The 19,917-nt window shown below is 38.8% G+C and overlaps 2 protein-coding genes across 2 annotated transcripts; both read left to right on the top strand.

The window, feature by feature from the left end:
• Positions 1-17,364: 17,364 nt before the first annotated feature.
• Positions 17,365-17,984, top strand: LOC115435075 (zinc finger protein 239-like). Its single transcript, XM_030157264.1, has one exon. The coding sequence runs from the start codon at positions 17,440-17,442 to the stop codon at positions 17,959-17,961; it is 522 nt and encodes a 173-aa protein (XP_030013124.1). The 5' UTR covers positions 17,365-17,439; the 3' UTR covers positions 17,962-17,984.
• LOC115435076 (zinc finger protein with KRAB and SCAN domains 3-like) lies at positions 17,978-18,839 on the top strand. The gene has a single exon (XM_030157265.1). The coding sequence runs from the start codon at positions 18,245-18,247 to the stop codon at positions 18,662-18,664; it is 420 nt and encodes a 139-aa protein (XP_030013125.1). The 5' UTR covers positions 17,978-18,244; the 3' UTR covers positions 18,665-18,839.
• The last annotated feature ends 1,078 nt before the right edge of the window (positions 18,840-19,917 follow it).

Consider the following 19,917-nt stretch of genomic DNA (forward strand, 5'->3'; position numbering starts at 1 on the left):
TTTATCCATAATTTTTATCCGTTTTAGTTAGTTTTGTAAACACACAATACAGTTTCAGTTAGTTATTATTTTTTTCTTTTAATTATAGTTTTTATTTATTTCAGTTAACGAAAATGTTTTTACAATTCTAGTTTTCATCATTTTGTTAGTTTTCGTTAATGATAATAATTTTGAAATCAACAAAGACTAAACAATTACAACAGTCAAACAACATTTTTTGGACATTTTTGAGCTGAAAACATAGTTCATATGAGCATCAACATGTTGAACAGAACTGAAATCCTGTCCATTTGAACAACTGTCATTTACCAACACAAAGTTCCTTTGGATTCACTGAGATTGATTTAATATGAACACAGACACAAATAAGACCTCTAAGCACATTTTAGTCGATGTATATAATGAACTTTTTGTGCACTAGACAACAAAAATATGCTACCTTTTAACTCCACTAGGTGGTGCTGTTGGTTTGTTCCTGTGAGGTCAGCACAGATGAACGTCAAGGTGTGGACCAGAAAAGGTCAAACAAAGATGGAGTCAGGAATGTACATCAGTTTAGTCCAGTTTTTGTCTTATTATTGACATGGAAAACCCATCCGTCAAAACTAGATTAAATCACTGTATTTCAATACTAATTTACTGTATGAATGAATGAATGAATGAATGTTTTTATTATTGTGTCTTGCATACAGACATGCCCAGCCCTTCCATGGGCTTAGAAGACACCAAAAATACAAACCAAAAATCAAACACCAGACAATAGACACAATATATAAACAAAACAAAATACTGACCTATTTAAACAAACACATCTGCCACTTTTTCCAGGCTTTACAAACAAATAATGCTAATTTAAATACATTTGAACTAAACAGCCATTTTATCTGGTCCTCATCAGTGCTCCAGAACAGAGCAGGATTTCAGATCAAAATGTCATCAAACACAGAGGCTCTCAGTTCATCATATAGACGACAAAACAAAACAACATGGGATTCATTTTCCACTTCCCCTAAATCACACAGTCCACAAAGTCTGTTTTTTTCTGGGGTTTGAGTAAATCTCCCAGTTTCTAAAGCCAAGGGAAGGATTCCTGTTCACAGCTGAGCCATTAGGGACCTTTGGTTCCAGGTCAGATTGGTGCTGACATCAAACTGTGTTTTCTGTGTGTTTTTTAGTTGAATGTATGTCCACAGCTTCGGTTTAGTCTGGATCCCATTCATCCATATTTCGTTACAAGCAGACATTAGGTTAGCTCTGATTTTATTAATACTACATGAAAGGTTGTTGTGAAATATACACTATATATCCAACAGTATTCACTCTCCTGCTTTGACTCTCATATGAGTTTCAGGTCCATCCCATTCCTAGTCTATGGGTTCAGTCTGACGTGGGTCCACCCTTTGCAGCTCTAACAGCTTCAACTCTTCTGGGAAGGCTGTCCACAAGGTTTAGGTGTGTGTTCATGGGAATTTTGGACCATTCTTCCAGAAGTGCATTTGTGAGGTCCCACACTGATGTTGGACAGAAGGCCTGGCTCTCAGTCTGCGCTCTAATTCATCCAAAGGTGTTCTATGGGGTTGAGGTCAGGACTGTGTGCAGGCCAGTCCAGTTCATCCACACCAGACTCTGTCCTCCATGTCCAAATGGACCTTGCTTTGTGCACTGGTGCACAGTCATGTTGGAAGAGGAAGGGGCCGGCTCCAAACTGTTCCCACAAAGTTGGGAGCATGGAATTGTCCCAAATGTCTTGTTCTGCTGAAGCATTCACAGTTCCTTTCACTGGAACTAAGGGGCCCAGCCCAGCTCCTGAAAAACAACCCCACACCATAACCCCCCCCTCCACCAAACTTTACACTCGGCACAATGCGCTCCCACAAGTATCGTTCTCCTGGAGACCGCCAAACCCAGACCCGTCCGTCAGATCGCCAGATGGAGAAGTGCGATTGGTCAGTCCACAGAAGGCTCCTCCCCTGCTCTACAGTCCAGTGGCGGCGTGCTTTACACCACTGCATCCACCGCTGTGCATTGCACTTGCTGATGTATGGCTTGGATGCAGCTGCTCGGCCACGGAAACCCATTCCATGAAGCTCTGTGCGCACTGTTCTGGAGCTAATCTGAAGGACACATGAAGTTTGGAGGTCTGTACCATTGACTCTGCAGACAGTCGTCCACCTCTTCACACTCTGCGCCTCAGCATCCGCTGACCCCGCTCCGTCAGTTTCCGTGGCCGACCACTGCGTGGCTGAGTCGCCGTCGTTCCCAAACACTTCCACTTTCTTATAATCCAGCTGACAGCTGACTGTGGAATATTTAGGAGCCAGGAAATGTCACCACTGGATTTGTGTCACAGGTGGCATCCTATCACAGTTCCACGCTGGAATTCACTGAGCTCCTGAGAGAGACCCATTCTGTCCCAAATGTTTGTAAAAGCAGTCTGCATGCCTAGGGCTGGATTTAATCCACCTGTGGACATGGAAGGGACTGGAACAGCTGAGTCTGAGGATTGGGATGGAGGAGACAAGACTTTTGGAAATATAGTGTATATTGTAGTTGTGCCTCTGCAAACACAGCTCTGACCTCTGCCGCCCAAGGAGACCTTGTCTTACCCCAGCCAAATACTTTTTTGGTTATTCGATTATCTGGCATATTAACCTTTTCATACATACTGGTCACTCCAGTGGTCACTCCAGTGGTCAGTTCTTCTCCAGCTGTTCTCTGTATTTTCATGGGTTTTGTTGTTTTAGTTTCATATCAGCCAACACAGTGGACACTTATGCACCATCCCAAACACTGACATTGAAAACATTACAGTAACTGTACTGTTCTAGATAAACCTGATCTAACATGTTCAAGTGTAAATCAATTCCTTGTTATTGTTATTAGACTGTAATTAACAACAGTTTTTTTTTTTTTTTGGCATATTATGTCCATGAAGTGAGTAATGACTAGTATTAGAGTACACTACAAACAAAAAGTTAAGGATAGTTCTTTTTTTTTTTTTTTTAATCATTTTTTGCCATTTGTAAATAAACTGTCTGATCATTAAAAAAATGTGTTTCAATTCAATTCACACAAAAAAGTAAAAAGCATTGTGCAAGAATCTCAACTGAAAGAAATAGCCCAAAAATTAAAAATATCCATAACTTTTTATTTGTAGTGTATGTTAAAATGTGAGAAAACATCAAATTAGCAGCATTTAATGTTTTTATTTCATAGTTTTCATACTGTATATCAGTAAACATGTGTTTCTTTGCTTCAAAAATTAAACACATGGTGTCCATCTTGGTGGACATTTTTGCAACTCCATGAAAAATAGCTTGATAAAAAAAATAAATAATAATAATAATTGCATTGTTTTTTTAATGCCCAAAGAGGAATAAAGAAAAAAATCTTGATTAATGTTCTCATAATTCACGCATGAAAGAGTTAATAATTCAATTCCATAATCTATCCATTTGACATTTGCTTTGAATTGCACCAGGAACCCAACCCATGTCAGACTGTAACTTAATACTCAGTCCTGTTCCTGATAGAAGTAAAAACTCACTTGGAGTCATAAAAGAAGAGTTGAGTCAGCCAGTCTTCAGAAGCCTTTTCATGTGTTTATTCACAAATCAAACCCACAGGACGGTTCTCCAGAGAAGAGCTGACGTCGCCCTAAACTCACAGCCTCTTATACCCTTTTTGCCCGACCTTCTAGAAGTTTCTAGGTGTTGTCCTCTGGCAAAAATGATCTTATGATTTCAACTGCCTTCAGAAGCTCTAGTTTTCTCATTAAAATGATCTTTGGTCAGGCAGATCTGTTGTTTACCCTCCCTACTACAGACACACACACTAGGTCACACACAGTCCTTTAGTGTCTTCTTTTTTCTTGGTCTATCTGTCTCTAGGTCAGTGCATCTCCACACACATGCCCAAACACATACCTACTGTTCCACCAGCAGGTCTGGGTGCACTGCCAACGGCCTTGGGCACACGCCTGCAGGTTACAAAACTCATATCTGAGACTCAGAAATCATTTCATGATGAGGACGGATGCATCAGTTCTGAATAATGACTCCCATCCTTTACCAGGTGAACTTCAGCTCCTTTCCTCTGGACGGAGGTTTGTAGTCCTCAGGTTCAGGACACAGCGTTTAGAAAAACAGTTTTGTTCCTGTCGCCGTCACTGAGCTCCAGAAGAAGTAGTGACATTGCACTTTTTTGACTTATTTTAGTGATTTATTCCATTTCTTTGCTCTATTTATTACCTCCGCCAAGGAGGTTCTGTTTTTGCCAGGGTTTGTTTGTTTGTTTGTTTGTCTGTCCGTTAGTGTGCAACATAACTCAAAAAGTTATGGACAGATTTGGATGAAATTTTCAGGGTTTGTTGGAAATGGGATAAGGAAGAAATGATTAAATTTTAATGGTGATCGGGGGTGGGGGGGCCCACGGGGGGGGCCATTTCCAACAAACCCTGAAAATTTCATCCGAATCTGTCCATAACTTTTTGAGTTATGTTGCACACTAACGGACAGACAAACAAACAGACAGACAGACAAACAAACAAACCCTGGCAAAAACAGAACCTCCTTGGCGTGGGGGGGGGGGGCACTGATCAGCCTTGGCGGAGGTCTGCGCTCTCCGAGTGCTTCTAGTTTATTTATTTTTTTCTTTTCCTTCTCCATGCTGCTGTACTGATGAATGGTGGAACACTGAACACTGTTTGTCCGGTCTGGAAGCTCGGTCAGGTACCTGTCTAACACGTTCAGTGTCTGTCTGCTGTAATGCCAAAGCAATCACCTCGACTGCAAAACAAATCTACCCACGAGTACAAATAAAGGAACCTGGAACCTGGAACACACAGAAATCATCAGACAGATCTTTTACCATCACTTACACAAGCTTGCACCTGCAGGTTCACACAACTTCATGTCACACAGAGAATCCCTCCACATCGACTTCCACCAAGTGAAACGGTGGAGGTCATGTTTTCATCAGGGTTTGTCTGTCTGTCTGTTTTTCTGTCTGTTTGTTTGTTAGCAGGATAATTCAAAAAGTTATGGATGGATTTTCATGAAATTTTCAGGAAATGTTGATACTGGCACAAGGAAGAAATGATGAAATTTTGGTGGTGGTGGTGGGGGGGCAGATCTGCCTTGGCGGAGGTCTACGCTCTCCAAGTGTCACATCTCTACTTGTTCTGCTCTCTCTCTCTCTCTCTCTCTCTCTCTCTCTCTCAGCTCTTTTCACCTGTGGTCCCAGCTGCCTCTCATTACACCTGGGTCTATATAACCTCTGCCTTGTGCATGTGTATTTCACCAGATTGTTCAACCTCGTTGCAGCTCTCCAGCAGTACCTGTCTGAACCTCCGATCCAGAACCTGTTTTGTCCCGACCTGACCCTCCTGCCCGGATTCCCTGAACCCCCGCTCGTCTGACTGCACCAGCCTGTCTCCTGCCCCCGGTTTCGACCCGCCTTCCGTCTTCCGACCACGGCTCAGCCTGCTCCCTCTGGTTCTGTCTGGATTCCCCGGTTCACGACCCCCGCCTGCCCTGACCCACCTGCCGTCTGTTCGTTGTCTGGTACTAGTTCATCTGATAATAAATCTGTTAAAAGACTTGAATCAGTGGTGCTGCTTCTGGTTCTCTGTGTGCTTGTGTCACCAAGTGCTTTTCTACTTTTGTTCATGTTATTTTCTACTTTGTAGGTTTATTATTAACTCTTGTTGATTTTATTCATTATTTTAGCTGTTATTATTAATTTTGTTGCTTATTTTATTGTTTTACTTAATTTTATGTAAATGTTTGGCTTATTTTTTTCACATTATTATTTTGTAGGTTTTTTGTTCATTTTTGTTCATTTTATCCACTTTCATATAACCCTGTTGAGCTGCATTATGTAATAAATTCCCATTATGTAATAAAAGTTCAAAATGTTGTAAGAATGTCACATCATCTTGTAATAAAGCCACATTATGTAATAAACTGATGCATTTTGTAATAAACTACCTCAATGCATTATATAGTAAATTTTTTTCACATTATGTATTAAGTTATTACAATTTGAGAAATTTATCACAAAATGCACTTGACCCACGCAGACACAGGAGAACATATAAACTCCACACAGAAAGGACCCACCCCCATGGACTAAAGGTCCCACCCCCATGGACTAAAGGTCCCACCCCCATCCACTGCTGTTGGAATCTTTACTTTAGGCACTTTAGTATCCATTAAGCATGGTAATGCATTTAAAAACAGCATTTTTGGGCGTTTTTTGCCGTTTTTTGATGGGCCCTTCATACTTTGCAGTGGGGGGGAGGGCAAACGTTGACGGATTTTGTTGAAATTTGTTTGGGGGGGCTGTTATCATGTTGGAGATTAACTGGTTTAAATAACACTGTGATCTGAAGGGAAAAGTCATTTTTGAGACACAATAAGATGCAGTTCTATCTAATAGCAGAGCAGAAGGTGGTCTTGAAGTGTTTAATTTGGTTTAGATCATTAACACTTTTAAAATCAATTGGTTAAAAAGATGTTTGACACATCACAGTTCATTGTGGTTCTTCATCTCCAATCATATTTTCAAAAAAAACCTGGTGGACTTGCTTTAGTTTTTAACTGTAACTACTCTCCTGACAAACCTCTGATCACACGGTCTAACTTCCATCAGCAGTCACGTGTGCTTCACTCAGAAGTTTTGTCCTCATAAAACTCTGTTATGGAAAAACGAGTGTGTAACTATTAGTAATAAGTCAGTTCTGTCCCAAATGGTTTGAGAGAAGTACTGAGAATATCTTGTCTGTTTTGGATGAACATGCTCTTGTCCTGTCCTATGACAGTTTCATATTTCTTCATAATTTTCCTTTACCTTCCAAAGAATACAACTCAGTTATAAAAGCAGTCCCCTCTATTACTTAATTTAACCCTTTCATGCACAGTGGTCACTCCAGTGGTCACTCCAGTGGACAGTTCTTCTCCAGCTGTTCTCTTGTATATTCATGGGTTTGGTTGTTTCAGTTCCATATCAGCCAACACAGTGGACACATATGCACCATCCCATAATAATACACTGACATTCAGACCAGTACTGTTCTAGATCAGCCTGATCTGCTCTAACATATTTGAGTTTAAATCAATTGCTAATGGTTATTAGACTGTAATTAACAGTTTTTTGTTGTTTTTAACATTTTTTTGGGCATATCTGAGTAATAACTACAGACCCAGGAAAGGAAAAGTTTTGGCTTTTTTTACATTTAATAATTGTCTCGATTGGAAACTGCATGATACAACAGTTTTTTCAGATAGATTTTTTTTTTTTATTATGGAATGTCCTTTACAGTGGACAGCATTTTTTTTTTTTTTTTTATATAAAGCTGTAAAACTCTTGTCCCCTACAGAGGACACAAATGCATTGCTGGGTGTCAGGAGGATATAGAATGTTCAAATGTGAGAACAGATTAACAGCATTTTAAAAAAATGTATTTGATAGTTTTCACACAGTGTCAGTAAATGCACGGTGTCCAGCTGACTGGACATTTTTGGAACCCCATGAAAAATAGGTTCATTAAAAAAAAAATCAATCAATCAATCACATTGTTTTTTTCATGCCTAAAAAGGAATAAAAACACTCAGGAAAAACATCTTGGTTAAGGTTCTCATAACTCATGCATGAAAGGGTTAATGAAAAGTCAGTTATCCTTCTGTCAAGAACTTAGACCAGAGTGCACGTCTGAGTTGCTTCTGAATGGTATCAATATACGAGACAAGAAATGTAACAATAAACAAATAAGACAAATTTTCAAGATAAAAAGAGGTTTTCACCACAAACTGGAATGTTCAGTCAAACCTGGGACTTCCACCGGTGGTCCAACAGCTGTTTCCTACGATGGACCTCGCTCATGGAACAATTTGCAAAACTCACTTCAGCTTCAGCTTTTCATTACCTTGAGTGAATTCAAATCTGTTCTGTCAAACTGTCGAACAGAAGTGTGTGCCTGCTGTTCTTAAACTGGTTTGAGCTTTTATGTTTTTAGTTATTTTCTGTTGTCTGAACTGTCTGTAGTTTATCCTCTGTTAGTTCATTTGTTTTGTACTGATGTGCCTCTTGGTCAGGTCTCCTTCAAAAAAGAGAGTTCATCTCAAGGGACTTCCTCGTTAAATAAAGGTGAAATAAAATAAATAAAACTTGTACTAGATCCATGTTCTCCCAGTTCTGAGTTCTGACATCATGTAGCAATGGCGCCCCCCCATGGATGTGGTGTTTATGCAGATTATTTATTAAAACAAGATATTTCTCTAACATTATTTATCTGTAAATGTTCTGCTTAATCAGCAGCTACTCTAGCATTAGCTAGTTTTCAGTCCATGGAGTGCAAGAATAAATTAATACCAAATACGAATCCAAATAACCAACTGTTATTAAAAAAAGAGCGATAGGGATCATTCCCAGCGTTGGCTACCAGGAACACACAAAGTCATTATCCTTACAGTCGGAATGACTGAAGTTCACAGACACTGTGGACGATCAAACAGCTCCAATAATGTACAAAGCATAAAATAATCTGTCACCAACAAATATACAGAAATTATTCAGTACTCATGAGGGGGTTATGATTTAAGGGGGAAAATTAACTTTAATATTCACTTAATACACAAAACTAGGAAGGGTTTTAGTGTTTCTGTCAGCGAGGTGAGACTGTGGAACAGATTTAATATAGAGTTAAAGCAACGACCAAGCAGGACAGAATTTAAAAGGACGAACAAAGACACGGTTTTTCAGAAGTACAGGGATGAGGGAGGGGTTGGGGATGACTGTGGGTTATAAACATGTACAAGTATGTGTGTGTATGTATAGGTGTGTATGTGTGTGTATATATGTAAGTCAGTGTCGGCTGCTGGTCTGTCAGACAGGGGAAGCTCATTGTCGGCTTACATTAAAAAAAAAATCTCAAGTTATTTAAACATAAATTCGGCGTCCGTTCCTTATTAAGTAAATGCTCAGTGACCTTATCGTACCAAGTAAAGAAGAAAACACTGAAATTATGTTAAATGAAACCAGTTAGTCCAGTGCTTGTGTTTTCTTCCAGGTCAGTAAATGAACAGTTCATTTGGTTTCTGTGATTTCCCAGCAGAATGTGTGACGGTATTAAACTGAACTGTGTCAGTGAAGGAGCAGATCTGAAAACAGCTGTCAATCAAACGGATTCAGCCTTTGGACCCGTCCTCCAATCAGCATGTGGAAGCTCAGCGTTCAGCCAAGCTCCGCCCACAGCTCCATTCACCCCCAGAGACGCTTGTGCAAGTTTCAGGAAGCGTGTGAAGGCAGTTATTGAGAAAGAAGGACACATAGAATAAAAACATTTTCTATTATGGACATTTTCTTGTGGCAAATAAATTCTCATGACTTTCAATAAACTAATTGGTCATACACTGTCTTTCAATCCCTGCCTCAAAATATTGTACATTTTGCTTCCCCACCCTGTATGTGTCCTCCTTCTTTCTCAATAACTGCCTTCACACGCTTCCTTAAACTTGTACAAGTGTTCCTCAAATATTGGGGTGACAACTTCTCCCATTCTTCTTTAATAGTATCTTCCAGACTTTCTGGTAATAGTTTTGCTCATAGTCATTCTCTTCTTTCCATTATAAACAGTCTTTATGGACACTCCAACTATTTTTGAAATCTCCTTTGGTGTGACGAGTGCATTCAGCAAATCACACACTCTTTGACGTTTGCTTTCCTGATTACTCATATGGGCAAAAGTTTCTGAAAAGGTATGGATAATAGTGTTAGGTATGATTATGACATCAGTATATGTTTGGGTTCAAAACAACTGACGTAGTGTCTGCTGAGAAAAAACAACTAAATGTTCAGTGTACATTTTGCTTCCCCACCCTGTATAAATACAAGTACTAACAGTGGATATACTACTACTACAAATACTAGTACTACAAGTGGGTATACTACTACTACCACTACAGTTAGTACAAATACTATAAACCATCCATATAATAACTATATAATAAACACTATCATAACTATATGGAGAAGTGAATGAGTGGTACTCTGTGTAAATGTTTAAGGTTTGGGTCAAATACTGCACTGAAGTGTCCCACTAAAATTATGTTGGATGTTTCATTTATGTGACATGTCAAAAATAGTGTGACCATTTTTGTATTGTATTTAACCCTTTCATGCACACTGGTCACTCCAGTGGTCACTCCAGTGGTCACTCCAGTGGACAGTTCTTCTCCAGCTGTTTTCTTGTTTATTCATGGGTTTGGTTGTTTTAGTTCCATATCAGCCAACACAGTGGACACCAGTGGTGATTTCTCTCAGACTGCAGTGGAGGCCCGGCTTCCCCTAAAATTACAAAAATTAAATGGTTAAATCTGTTCGGTTGTGTTGACATTTTATTGACTACAAATGTGTTAGAACACGTTCATCTTAAAGATGAGTTCGTTCAGAATCAGCTTTATCACAAATCAACAGACTGGCTGTTGTTCACTTCTCCTCCATTCCCGTGTCTGTGTTTTCTCCTCCATCTCTGCTCAGTGCATTTGTCCGTAGACTGTGTCCGTCTCTGGGCTTCAATGGGACTGAGTGGAACAGTTGTTTTCATTGCCTCAAAACTGGATGCTAATTGGATAAATGCCATGATGTTGTCCCGCCCCCGGACGCCGGGCGTCTCTGGGGGTGAATGGAGCTGTGGGCGGAGCTCGGCCGGGCTGGACGCCAGAATCCCATGTGCTGATTGGAGGATCGGTTGAAAGGCTGAATCCTGTTTGATTGACAGCTGTTTTCAGATCTGCTCCTTCACTGACACAGTTCAGTTTAATACCGTCTCACATTCTGCTGGGAAATCACAGAAACCACTACCAAAGTACTGGTTCATTTCTTGCACTGTAAATAAAACACACTCATTGGACTTCCTTGTTTCATATTAACATAATTTCAGCGTTTTCTTGTTTCAGTTCCATAATTTAATCATTTCTTGTTTGAGTTTAATATCGTTTTGTAGATAGTTAAATCAATCAAACTGTCGGCTAGGTCGCAGTGAAAGGAGCATCTGTAGTTTAAAAAGGCTGAAGTCTGACACCCACAATGCACTGGGCCAAGGCCGTCTGAGCAGAGAGGACACTGAGAGGACACTGGTCCAGTCCCTGGAAAAGACGCCTACTGTGTACGATAAGGTCACTGAGCATTTTCTTAAAAAGGAACGGAGGGACAAATTTATGTTTAAATAACTTGACTTTTTTTTTTTTTTGATGTAAGCCGACAATGAGCTTCCCCTGTCTGAAAGACGAGCAGCCGCCACTGGTGGACACTGATGCACCATCCCATACACTGACATTCAGACCATTACTGTAACTTTGCTGTTCTTGATAAACCTGATCTGCACAAACATGTCTGAGTGTAAAGTCATTGCTTATTATTTTTATTAGACCGTCATTAACACCAGACAGGTTTGTTTTTTTTCCCCGTATTATCTCCATGAAGTGAGTAATGACTAGTATTAGAGTATGTCAAAATGTGACAAAACATCAGATTAGCAGCATGGAAAATGTTTTTATTTCATAGTTTTCAGCATATTAGCAAATGCATGTTTCTTTGCTTCAAAAATTAAATGCATGGTGTCCAGCTGAGTAGATATTTTTGCAACTCCATGAAAAATGGATTAAAAAAACAAAAAAACAAAAAACAAAACTCAAACACATTGTTTTTTTTTAATCCAATCCAGTCCAACTTTATATGTAAAGCACTGTGGATTAAAGTATTGTACAGAAAAAAAATAAAAATAAAAACCAAAAAACAGTGAAATACAAGAATAGATTAAAAGACACAGAACAACTGTAAAAAAATAAAATAAAATAAAATAAAAAAAAGAGATAGATAAAAATACAGAAGAATAGATAAAAACTAAATAAAAGAATAACATACAAGAATAGATTAAAGGACATAGAACAATTGTAAATGATAATAATAATAATAATAATAATAATAATAATAATAATAATAATAATAATAATAATAATAATAATATAGAATCAAATAAAATAGATAGATAAAATCTAAATAAAAGAATAAAATACAAGAATAGATTAAAAGACAAAACAACTGTAATACTACTACAACTAATAATAATAGAAATAAAATAGATATATAAAAATACAGAAGAATAGAAAATATCTAAATAAAAGAATAAAATACAAGAATAGATAAAAAAAAAACAAAACTTAAAAAATCTGTACAATTAATGCTAAATTTAAGAGGAATAAAAACACTCAGTAAAAAAAATCTTGTTTAAGGTTCTCATAATTCATACATGAAAGGGTTAATTTAGGCAGATGGAAAATAATTTCCTTTGTTTGACAGGGTTTAATATTGCTGTGGTAAATTATTTGACAGTCAGGTCATTTTATATTTCATGTACATTCTTAAAAAAATAAAAACATGCTAAATGTGAGCAGACTCCAGGTGGAACCTTTGTTCCGGCAGCAGTTGCACTCCGGGTTGTTTCCGGTGGGAACTTCCGCCCACTCATCAGAGTTCATGTGGATGCAGAAGTGAATGTTGTGTCTGCAGTGCTGAACTGGATGTGTGTTCTCCAGGTTAGTGGTTGGGTGTCTGTTCAAAGCCTTCTGCATGTGGACTGAAGTTCTGAAGGATTTTCAGACGTAGTTTGGAATGTGGGGGAGTTTTCCCTCCGTCAGGTCTGGCAGGCATGTGGCTAATGTTTACGTTCTTTGAACAGATGATGATCTGGTGTTTCACACATGGAATACATCTGACAGCAGACAGGTCACTGGTTCAGTGGGCTATAGATAATAAAGGAAGGAGCTTAGCCTGTTTTTGAGAAGTGTTAATGGGAAACAGGAAGTCAAATGAGTAGAAGATAGATAGATAGATAGATAGATAGATAGATAGATAGATAGATAGATAGATAGATAGTTTTGGGAAAAGTACTTGACAGTAATTAGTTATAGTTACTCGTTACTTTCCCAAAAAAGTAATTGAATTAGTAACTGAATTACTCCTTCATAAATGTAATTAGTTACCAGGGAAAGTCATTATTGTGTTACTTTTTTTGAAAAACCTTCAAATATGTAAAAGGAAACTGATTTTGAGCGTTTCATAGACAGTTATAGAGTAGAACAGCAGACAGGGACTGAAGACCAGGACTGTGGGGAGGATGGGGTCCACCGGGGCCCGGCTGGGGTCCACGGGGGCCAGGCTGGGGTCCACCGGGGCCCAGGCTGGGGTCCACCGGGCCCAGGCTGGGGTCCACCGGGGCCCGGCTGGGGTCCACGGGGGCCCAGGCTGGGGTCCACCGGGGCCAGGTTGGGGTCTACCGGGGCCAGGCTGGGGTCCACCGGGGCCAGGCTGGGGTCTACCGGGGCCAGGCTGGGGTCCACCGGGGCCAGGCTGGGGTCCACCGGGGCCAGGTTGGGGTCTACCGGGCCAGGCTGGGGTCCACCGGGGCCAGGCTGGGGTCCACCGGGGCCAGGCTGGGGTCCACCAGGGCCCGGCTGAAAAGTGAAACCGTTCTTTAATTGTTCTGCGGTGGTTTGATCAGTACGTGTAGTCCAACTACAGAAGGTACTTGGATATTTTAAAGTCTCATTGGATCAGTCCTGATGTGGTCATCTCTGAGACCCAGCCCCAGCCCCCCTGACCCCCCTGACCACTCAGTCTGATGTCCAGGTGGATGACACAGTTCCAGAGTGTTCCTCCAGTTGAATGGTTTCATCTTTGAAGGCTTTTGTGTTTCTCTGTCAGTGAAGGTTTTCTGTTCAGTGTGTGTTCAGACTCTTCTCAGGTCAGATGTTTCTGCTCTAAGTACAGCTGAGTGCTGCTGTAATCTGCACTGGGTCATTATAGTCGCCCTCATTCATGTGTGTCAGATGGGATCCCATGTACAGTACAGTGAAAATGGGACTCGTCTTCTGATCGGACCTTCACCTGTTCATGTGACTCTCCAACCGTCAGTCCACGTCTGGTTTCTGGGATGTGCTAAAGTGTCCAGACGTGGATCTACTGGAATGGAAGGTCTGAGCTTCTGTAGACACAACATCTGCTTCAGTGAACAGAACTGAAACTGAATCTGACCAGTACTGGAGTCCAGGAGTTTAACTGGAGACCAGCTTCACCAGTGCAGAAGTACATGAGGTTACTGGGACAGTTCAGAGCTACACTGGGTTGAACATGTCCAACTTCAGTCTCCTCCAAACCTTCTGTAACGTCACATGATGGTGGTGGTGCTGAGTTCTGAGGGTTTGTTTCCTAAAACAGGAAACTGTTCAAACTCACTTGTACATTTGCTGAATCTATGTAGAATAAGACGATGAAGTTGTCACATATTCAGGCCCTCAAAAACTTCCTGCAAACCTAGAAAATATGACTTAACCCTTTCATGCATGAATTATGAGAACATTAGTCAATTTTTTTTTTTTTGAGTGTTTTTATTCCACTTTAGGCCTGAAAAAAACAAAGCAAATGAATTTTTTTAGTGACACCATTTTTTATGGAGTTACAAAAATGTCCACTCAGCTGGACACCATTTTTCAGCATTATTATTATTATTATTATTATTATTATTATTATTATTATTATTATTATTATTATTATTATTATTAAAGGGGTCATATTTTGCTAAACCCACTTTTTATTAGTCTGTGGTTCATTTGTTTGTGTATTTGGACCCTAACAGTTCAAAAAGTTTGAATTTGAGCCCTCCAGGTGCTGCAAAACTACCTTCAGATTCATTTTAGCAAAAAATGGAGTGGATTTCTACAACCTGTTTGAATTCCTGCTTAATTTCACTGCAAAAATCCAAATCTTACCAAGTGTATTTTTCTCATTTTTAGTCAAAATATCTCATCGCACTTAAAATAAGACAGAATCACCTAAAGTGAGATAGAAGGACTTGAAGGACAGACTGAGTGTGGAGCTGAAACAATGTCCAAACATCAAACAGTTGGAAAACAAATACAAACAAATGATTTTTACAAAAAACAGAAAGGAAAGGGCCTGGGGGGGGGGGTTGGAGGTTGTTTTTCATAGTGGGGCTTTGACACATGTGCGCTGATAATATCTAGTTTAAATATGGATATATGAATATATTATTACTATATATCACAATAAAGAATATTATATGTATTTATATTATGTATGTGTTTTTGTTTGAGGGTTTTTGTTTGTTTTGTTTTTGTTTTGTTCCTTTTAGTTTTTATTAATATCTGGTAGAAAAAGTTGCAAATGGGTGTTATTATATTGGTGTATATAGGTAAAAGGATGTGTGATATTGTTTTACTATTATTGTTGTTGTTGTTGCTATTATTATTATTATTATTATTATTATTATTATTATTATTATTATAATACAAAATAATAATTGCAATATAGTGATCAGAAGGAATAGAAATTGGGGGTAGCAGTACATTTTTAAGTTTCAAGTTTTTATTTCTTCCTACTCCTTTTCGAGCATGTATAATTTCATTTCATTATTCTTATTATTCTTATTATTATTATTTTGTTGTTTGTTTGCTTATCAATCATTTATGTACCAGTACTTATATTTTGTATATTTGTTTGATATTATTTTTGTTTTGATTTCACTGTCGACATGTTCCAAATAAAGATTTCATTCATTCATTCAAAGATCTTGAAAATCTTATTTCAAGACATCTTTTTTTATTATTATTATTATTATTATTATTTTTTTTTTTTTTAATTATACATTTACATAAACATGGACTTAGACATAAAGAACCACACAGACACAATCCAAAAAAAAAAAAAAATTATATAACAAACCTACAGACCTATTAAACACAAAAAAGAGGAAAAAAACCCCTCAAAAAAACCCAACAAAATAAATAATATTATCACCTCCTCTTTACAATGCTCAGGGCTGATTAAGAGTTTAATTTTTGAAGCAATGAAACATATTGAAAACCCATCATCAGAAGGTAAAATACTGTGTAAAAACTATGACATAAAACATTTTTAATGCAGCTAACACTCACATTTCAACATACTCTAATGCTAGTTATTACTCACTTCACAGAGAGATATGAAAAAAAAAAAAAAAAAACTTTTTGTTTAAGAAAACTGTTAATTACAGTAATAACATTTAGCAATTGATTTACACTCAAACATGTCAGTGCAGATCAGGTTTGTCTAGAACAGTAAAGTTCCAGTAATGGTCTGAATGTCAGTGTATTATTATGGGATGGTGCATTAGTGTCCACTGTGTTGGCTGATCTGGAACTAAAACAACCAAACCCATGAATATACAAGAGAACAGCTGGAGAAGAACTGTCCACTGGAGTGACCACTGGAGTGACCACTGTACATGAAAGGGTTAAAAACCATTTCAGATACAACAGGGCAGGGGTGTCAAACTCATTTTAGTTCAGGGGCCACATTCCCCCTAATATGATCTCATGCCTGACCAGTGAATTCATAACAGCAAAAAACCTACATTTGTATTCTAAAAATGTTTACATCTACAAAGTTTCCGTAAAAATCTGAATAATACGAACAACTTGAAATGTCTTAAGAATAACAAGTGCAATTTTAATAATATTCTACCTCAATTTATCAGTTTATAATTTACACATGTGCGTTCCAACTCCCATTACTATTACAGATACACAAAACATTTAGTAACAGGCACAATATTGGTAAAATTGCATATACTGTTCATATTGAGGATATTCACATTTTTGTTAAAGGATAGCTTGTCAATGTAAACATTTTCATGTAATTTTACGTTTTTTACACTAAGGCAAAGAGAAAATTGGTAGTTGTCATTATTTATCAGTTATTATAATAGTATTTTACTGGTTCTGACCCACTTGAGATCATGTTGATCTGTGTGTGGAACCTGAATTAAAATGATTTTGACACCGTTCATTGTTAATTTCTTCAGTGTAATTTTTGTCATTTCACAAATTCATCCCATGGGTCAGATTGGACCCTTTGGTGGGCCGGATTTGGCCCTCGGGCCTCATGTTTGACACCAGCGCACTACGGCCTTTGCAGTCGATTCTCAGCACTTGGGCCCTAATAATGCATTTAATTGGTCTAATGTTGTTCCAGTTCTGTGCGGTCCTTTGTGATTCTGTAAGTATTGAAAGGATCTGCTGACACTGGAGAGAACTGGACATTTTATTTCTGTTATTTGTTATTTTCTGGTCTCATACAGGAAACACATCTTTAGGAGAAACCATCAAATATTTGCTGTCTTGAAAATGTCCTGTTGATTACGTAACTAGTTCATTTAGTCCATCTGCTTAATCTGGTTTGTTCTGTTACATTCCATTGCATTTCAGTGACCACCTCTTCTATTTTATGTGTTTTGCTGTAGAAAGAAGCCAAAGGTGGATTTTAAGTGAAACCTAAAAGTTGTATCTGGACAAAGACAAAGATCACCTGATTCCAACAAACATGGATGAAAAACCCACTTGTGACCTGTGTGGGAAGACTTTCACCACAGAAAAGTCCTTAAAAATCCACCACCGAATCCACACTGGAGAAAGACCATATGAGTGTGACCAGTGTGGGAAGACTTTCACCAGAGAACATTCCTTAAAAGCTCACCAACGAATCCACACTGGAGAAACACCATATGAGTGTGACAAGTGTGGGAAGACTTTGACCACATCAGCTTCCTTAAAAACCCACCAACGAATCCACACTGGAGAAAGACCTTATGTGTGTGGCCAGTGTGGGAAGACTTACTCCCAAATGTGTAACCTTCAAACACACCTACGCACCCACAGAGGAGAAAGACCATTTTTCTGTGACCAGTGTGGGAAGACTTTCACCAGAATGGATCACCTTAGGAGACACCGACGCAGGCACACTGGAGAAAGACCATATGAATGTGACCAGTGTGGGAAGACTTTCACCAGATTGAATCACCTTGTGAGACACCCTACGCATCCACAATGGAGAAAGGCCATATAACTGTGACCAGTGTGGGAAGACTTTCACCCAAAAGGGTAACCTTAAAGCACACTTACTCATCCACAGTGGAGAAAAACCACATGAGTGTGAACAGTGTGGGAAGACTTTCATCCACATAAACAGTCTTAACATACACCTACGCATCCACAAAGGGGAAAGACCATATGGCTGTGACCAGTGTGACAAGGCTTACATCACATCACGTTACCTTAAAAGACATAAAGCCATCCACTCTGGAGAAACTCCATATCACTGTGGCCAGTGTGGGAAGACTTTCACCAAAATGCAAAACCTTAAAACACACCTACGCATCCACACCGAAAAAAACCCATATGAGTGTGAACAGTGTGGGAAGTCTTTCATGGGGATATACAGTCTTAAGATGCACCTACGCATCCACAAAGGTGAAAGACTATCAGAGTGTGACCAGTGTGGGAAGACTTTCACCAGATTGAGTCATCTCGAGAGACACCTACGTGTCCACAACAGTGAAAGACCATATGAGTGTGACCAGTGTGGGAAGACTTTCACTCAAATGTGTAGCCTTAAAACACACCTACGCATCCATAACGCAGAAAAACACCAAAACAGTTTGAGTAGTTTGAGAAGAAACGCAGTGTCTGAACAAGCAGGACCAACCTTTTTTGACAAGAACATCAAACTTAAAAACCTCCAGCTCTGCCTCCACAGAGTCCAGATGTGAAGACAAATACCAGACTGAAAGCTGTGGTTTTTTTGTCCTCAGAGTAAAGAAGTGTGTTCTAATGCACCACCTTCACAAAACAGTGACGTTACAGAACCTCCACCTGCCACAGTGTGTAAAGTTCAACTAGTGGAGGTCAACAAGGACGTGGTTTCAATGGGGATACTACTACTTTATTTTGAAGAATTACTTTAAAGGTTTACGAGGGGTGACTGAAAAGTTTTGAGCCTAACATGGAAAAGATTAAGATATGAAGACCAAATTTGGTCCATGAAAACTTTCCCATATCTTAATCCTATCCACTACATTTCTTGGTCAGATTGATCTTTTTCTCTTTTTTCCAGCTTCCTGAACTTTCTGTATCAAGTGTTTCCTGAAAAATGGACTAACTTGAGTCTGGGGCTGATTTGTGATTAAGGATGAGACTGGGGTCCACCACTATCAGCCTGAGACCAAGGAGCAGTCCAAACTATGGGAACATCCCATGGCACCAACCCCAAAGAAGGCAAAGGTCCGTGTACGTGTACTTGACAACAGCCCCATACTCAAGTTTGTCCATTTTTCAGGAAACACTTGATACAGAAAGTTCAGGGAGCTGGAAAACAGGGAAAAAGATCGCTATGACCAAGAAATTTAGTAGATAGGATTAAGATATGTGAAAGTGCTCAGTACGCAAAGTACTCAGCTTTATTTTTTACAATTATTCTATATGTTTTAAGGCTGTAAAAGCCCTCACCACACACTTTCTTAATAGGCAGATCATGAATAAAGAAACCAAATAAAATATCTTCAGTTTTGAAATTTAGAGAGATGTCCAGTTTTCTATTATTATCTATATTTTCAGAAGGCATTCCACACCAAGGTTATTATCGTTAACGAAAACTAACAAAATGACCAAAACTAGAATAGTAAAAACATTTTCATTAACTGAAATAAATAAAAACTATTGTTAAAAGAAAAAAGACATGACTAACTGAAACTGTATTGTGTGTTTACAAAACTAACTAAAACAGATAAAAATTATGGACAAAATTCCCTTCGTTTTCATCTTTTGTCAATGTAGGATTGATACGAAATCAATTTATTTCATTTTCTGTGCTGTCACCATACGACACTTTTTGCTCCGTCACTTGTGGTTTCCGGTCGTCTTCTGGTCCCCACTCTACCTGGAAACATGGAGACTAAAGCAGCAGAGTCCTGTCTGGGATTGATTTGAATACGACGACAGAGAAGAAGAGAAAAGAGACCACTGA

Source organism: Sphaeramia orbicularis, chromosome 16, assembly GCF_902148855.1.
Source record: "Sphaeramia orbicularis chromosome 16, fSphaOr1.1, whole genome shotgun sequence".
In the NCBI taxonomy this organism is placed as follows: domain Eukaryota; kingdom Metazoa; phylum Chordata; class Actinopteri; order Kurtiformes; family Apogonidae; genus Sphaeramia; species Sphaeramia orbicularis.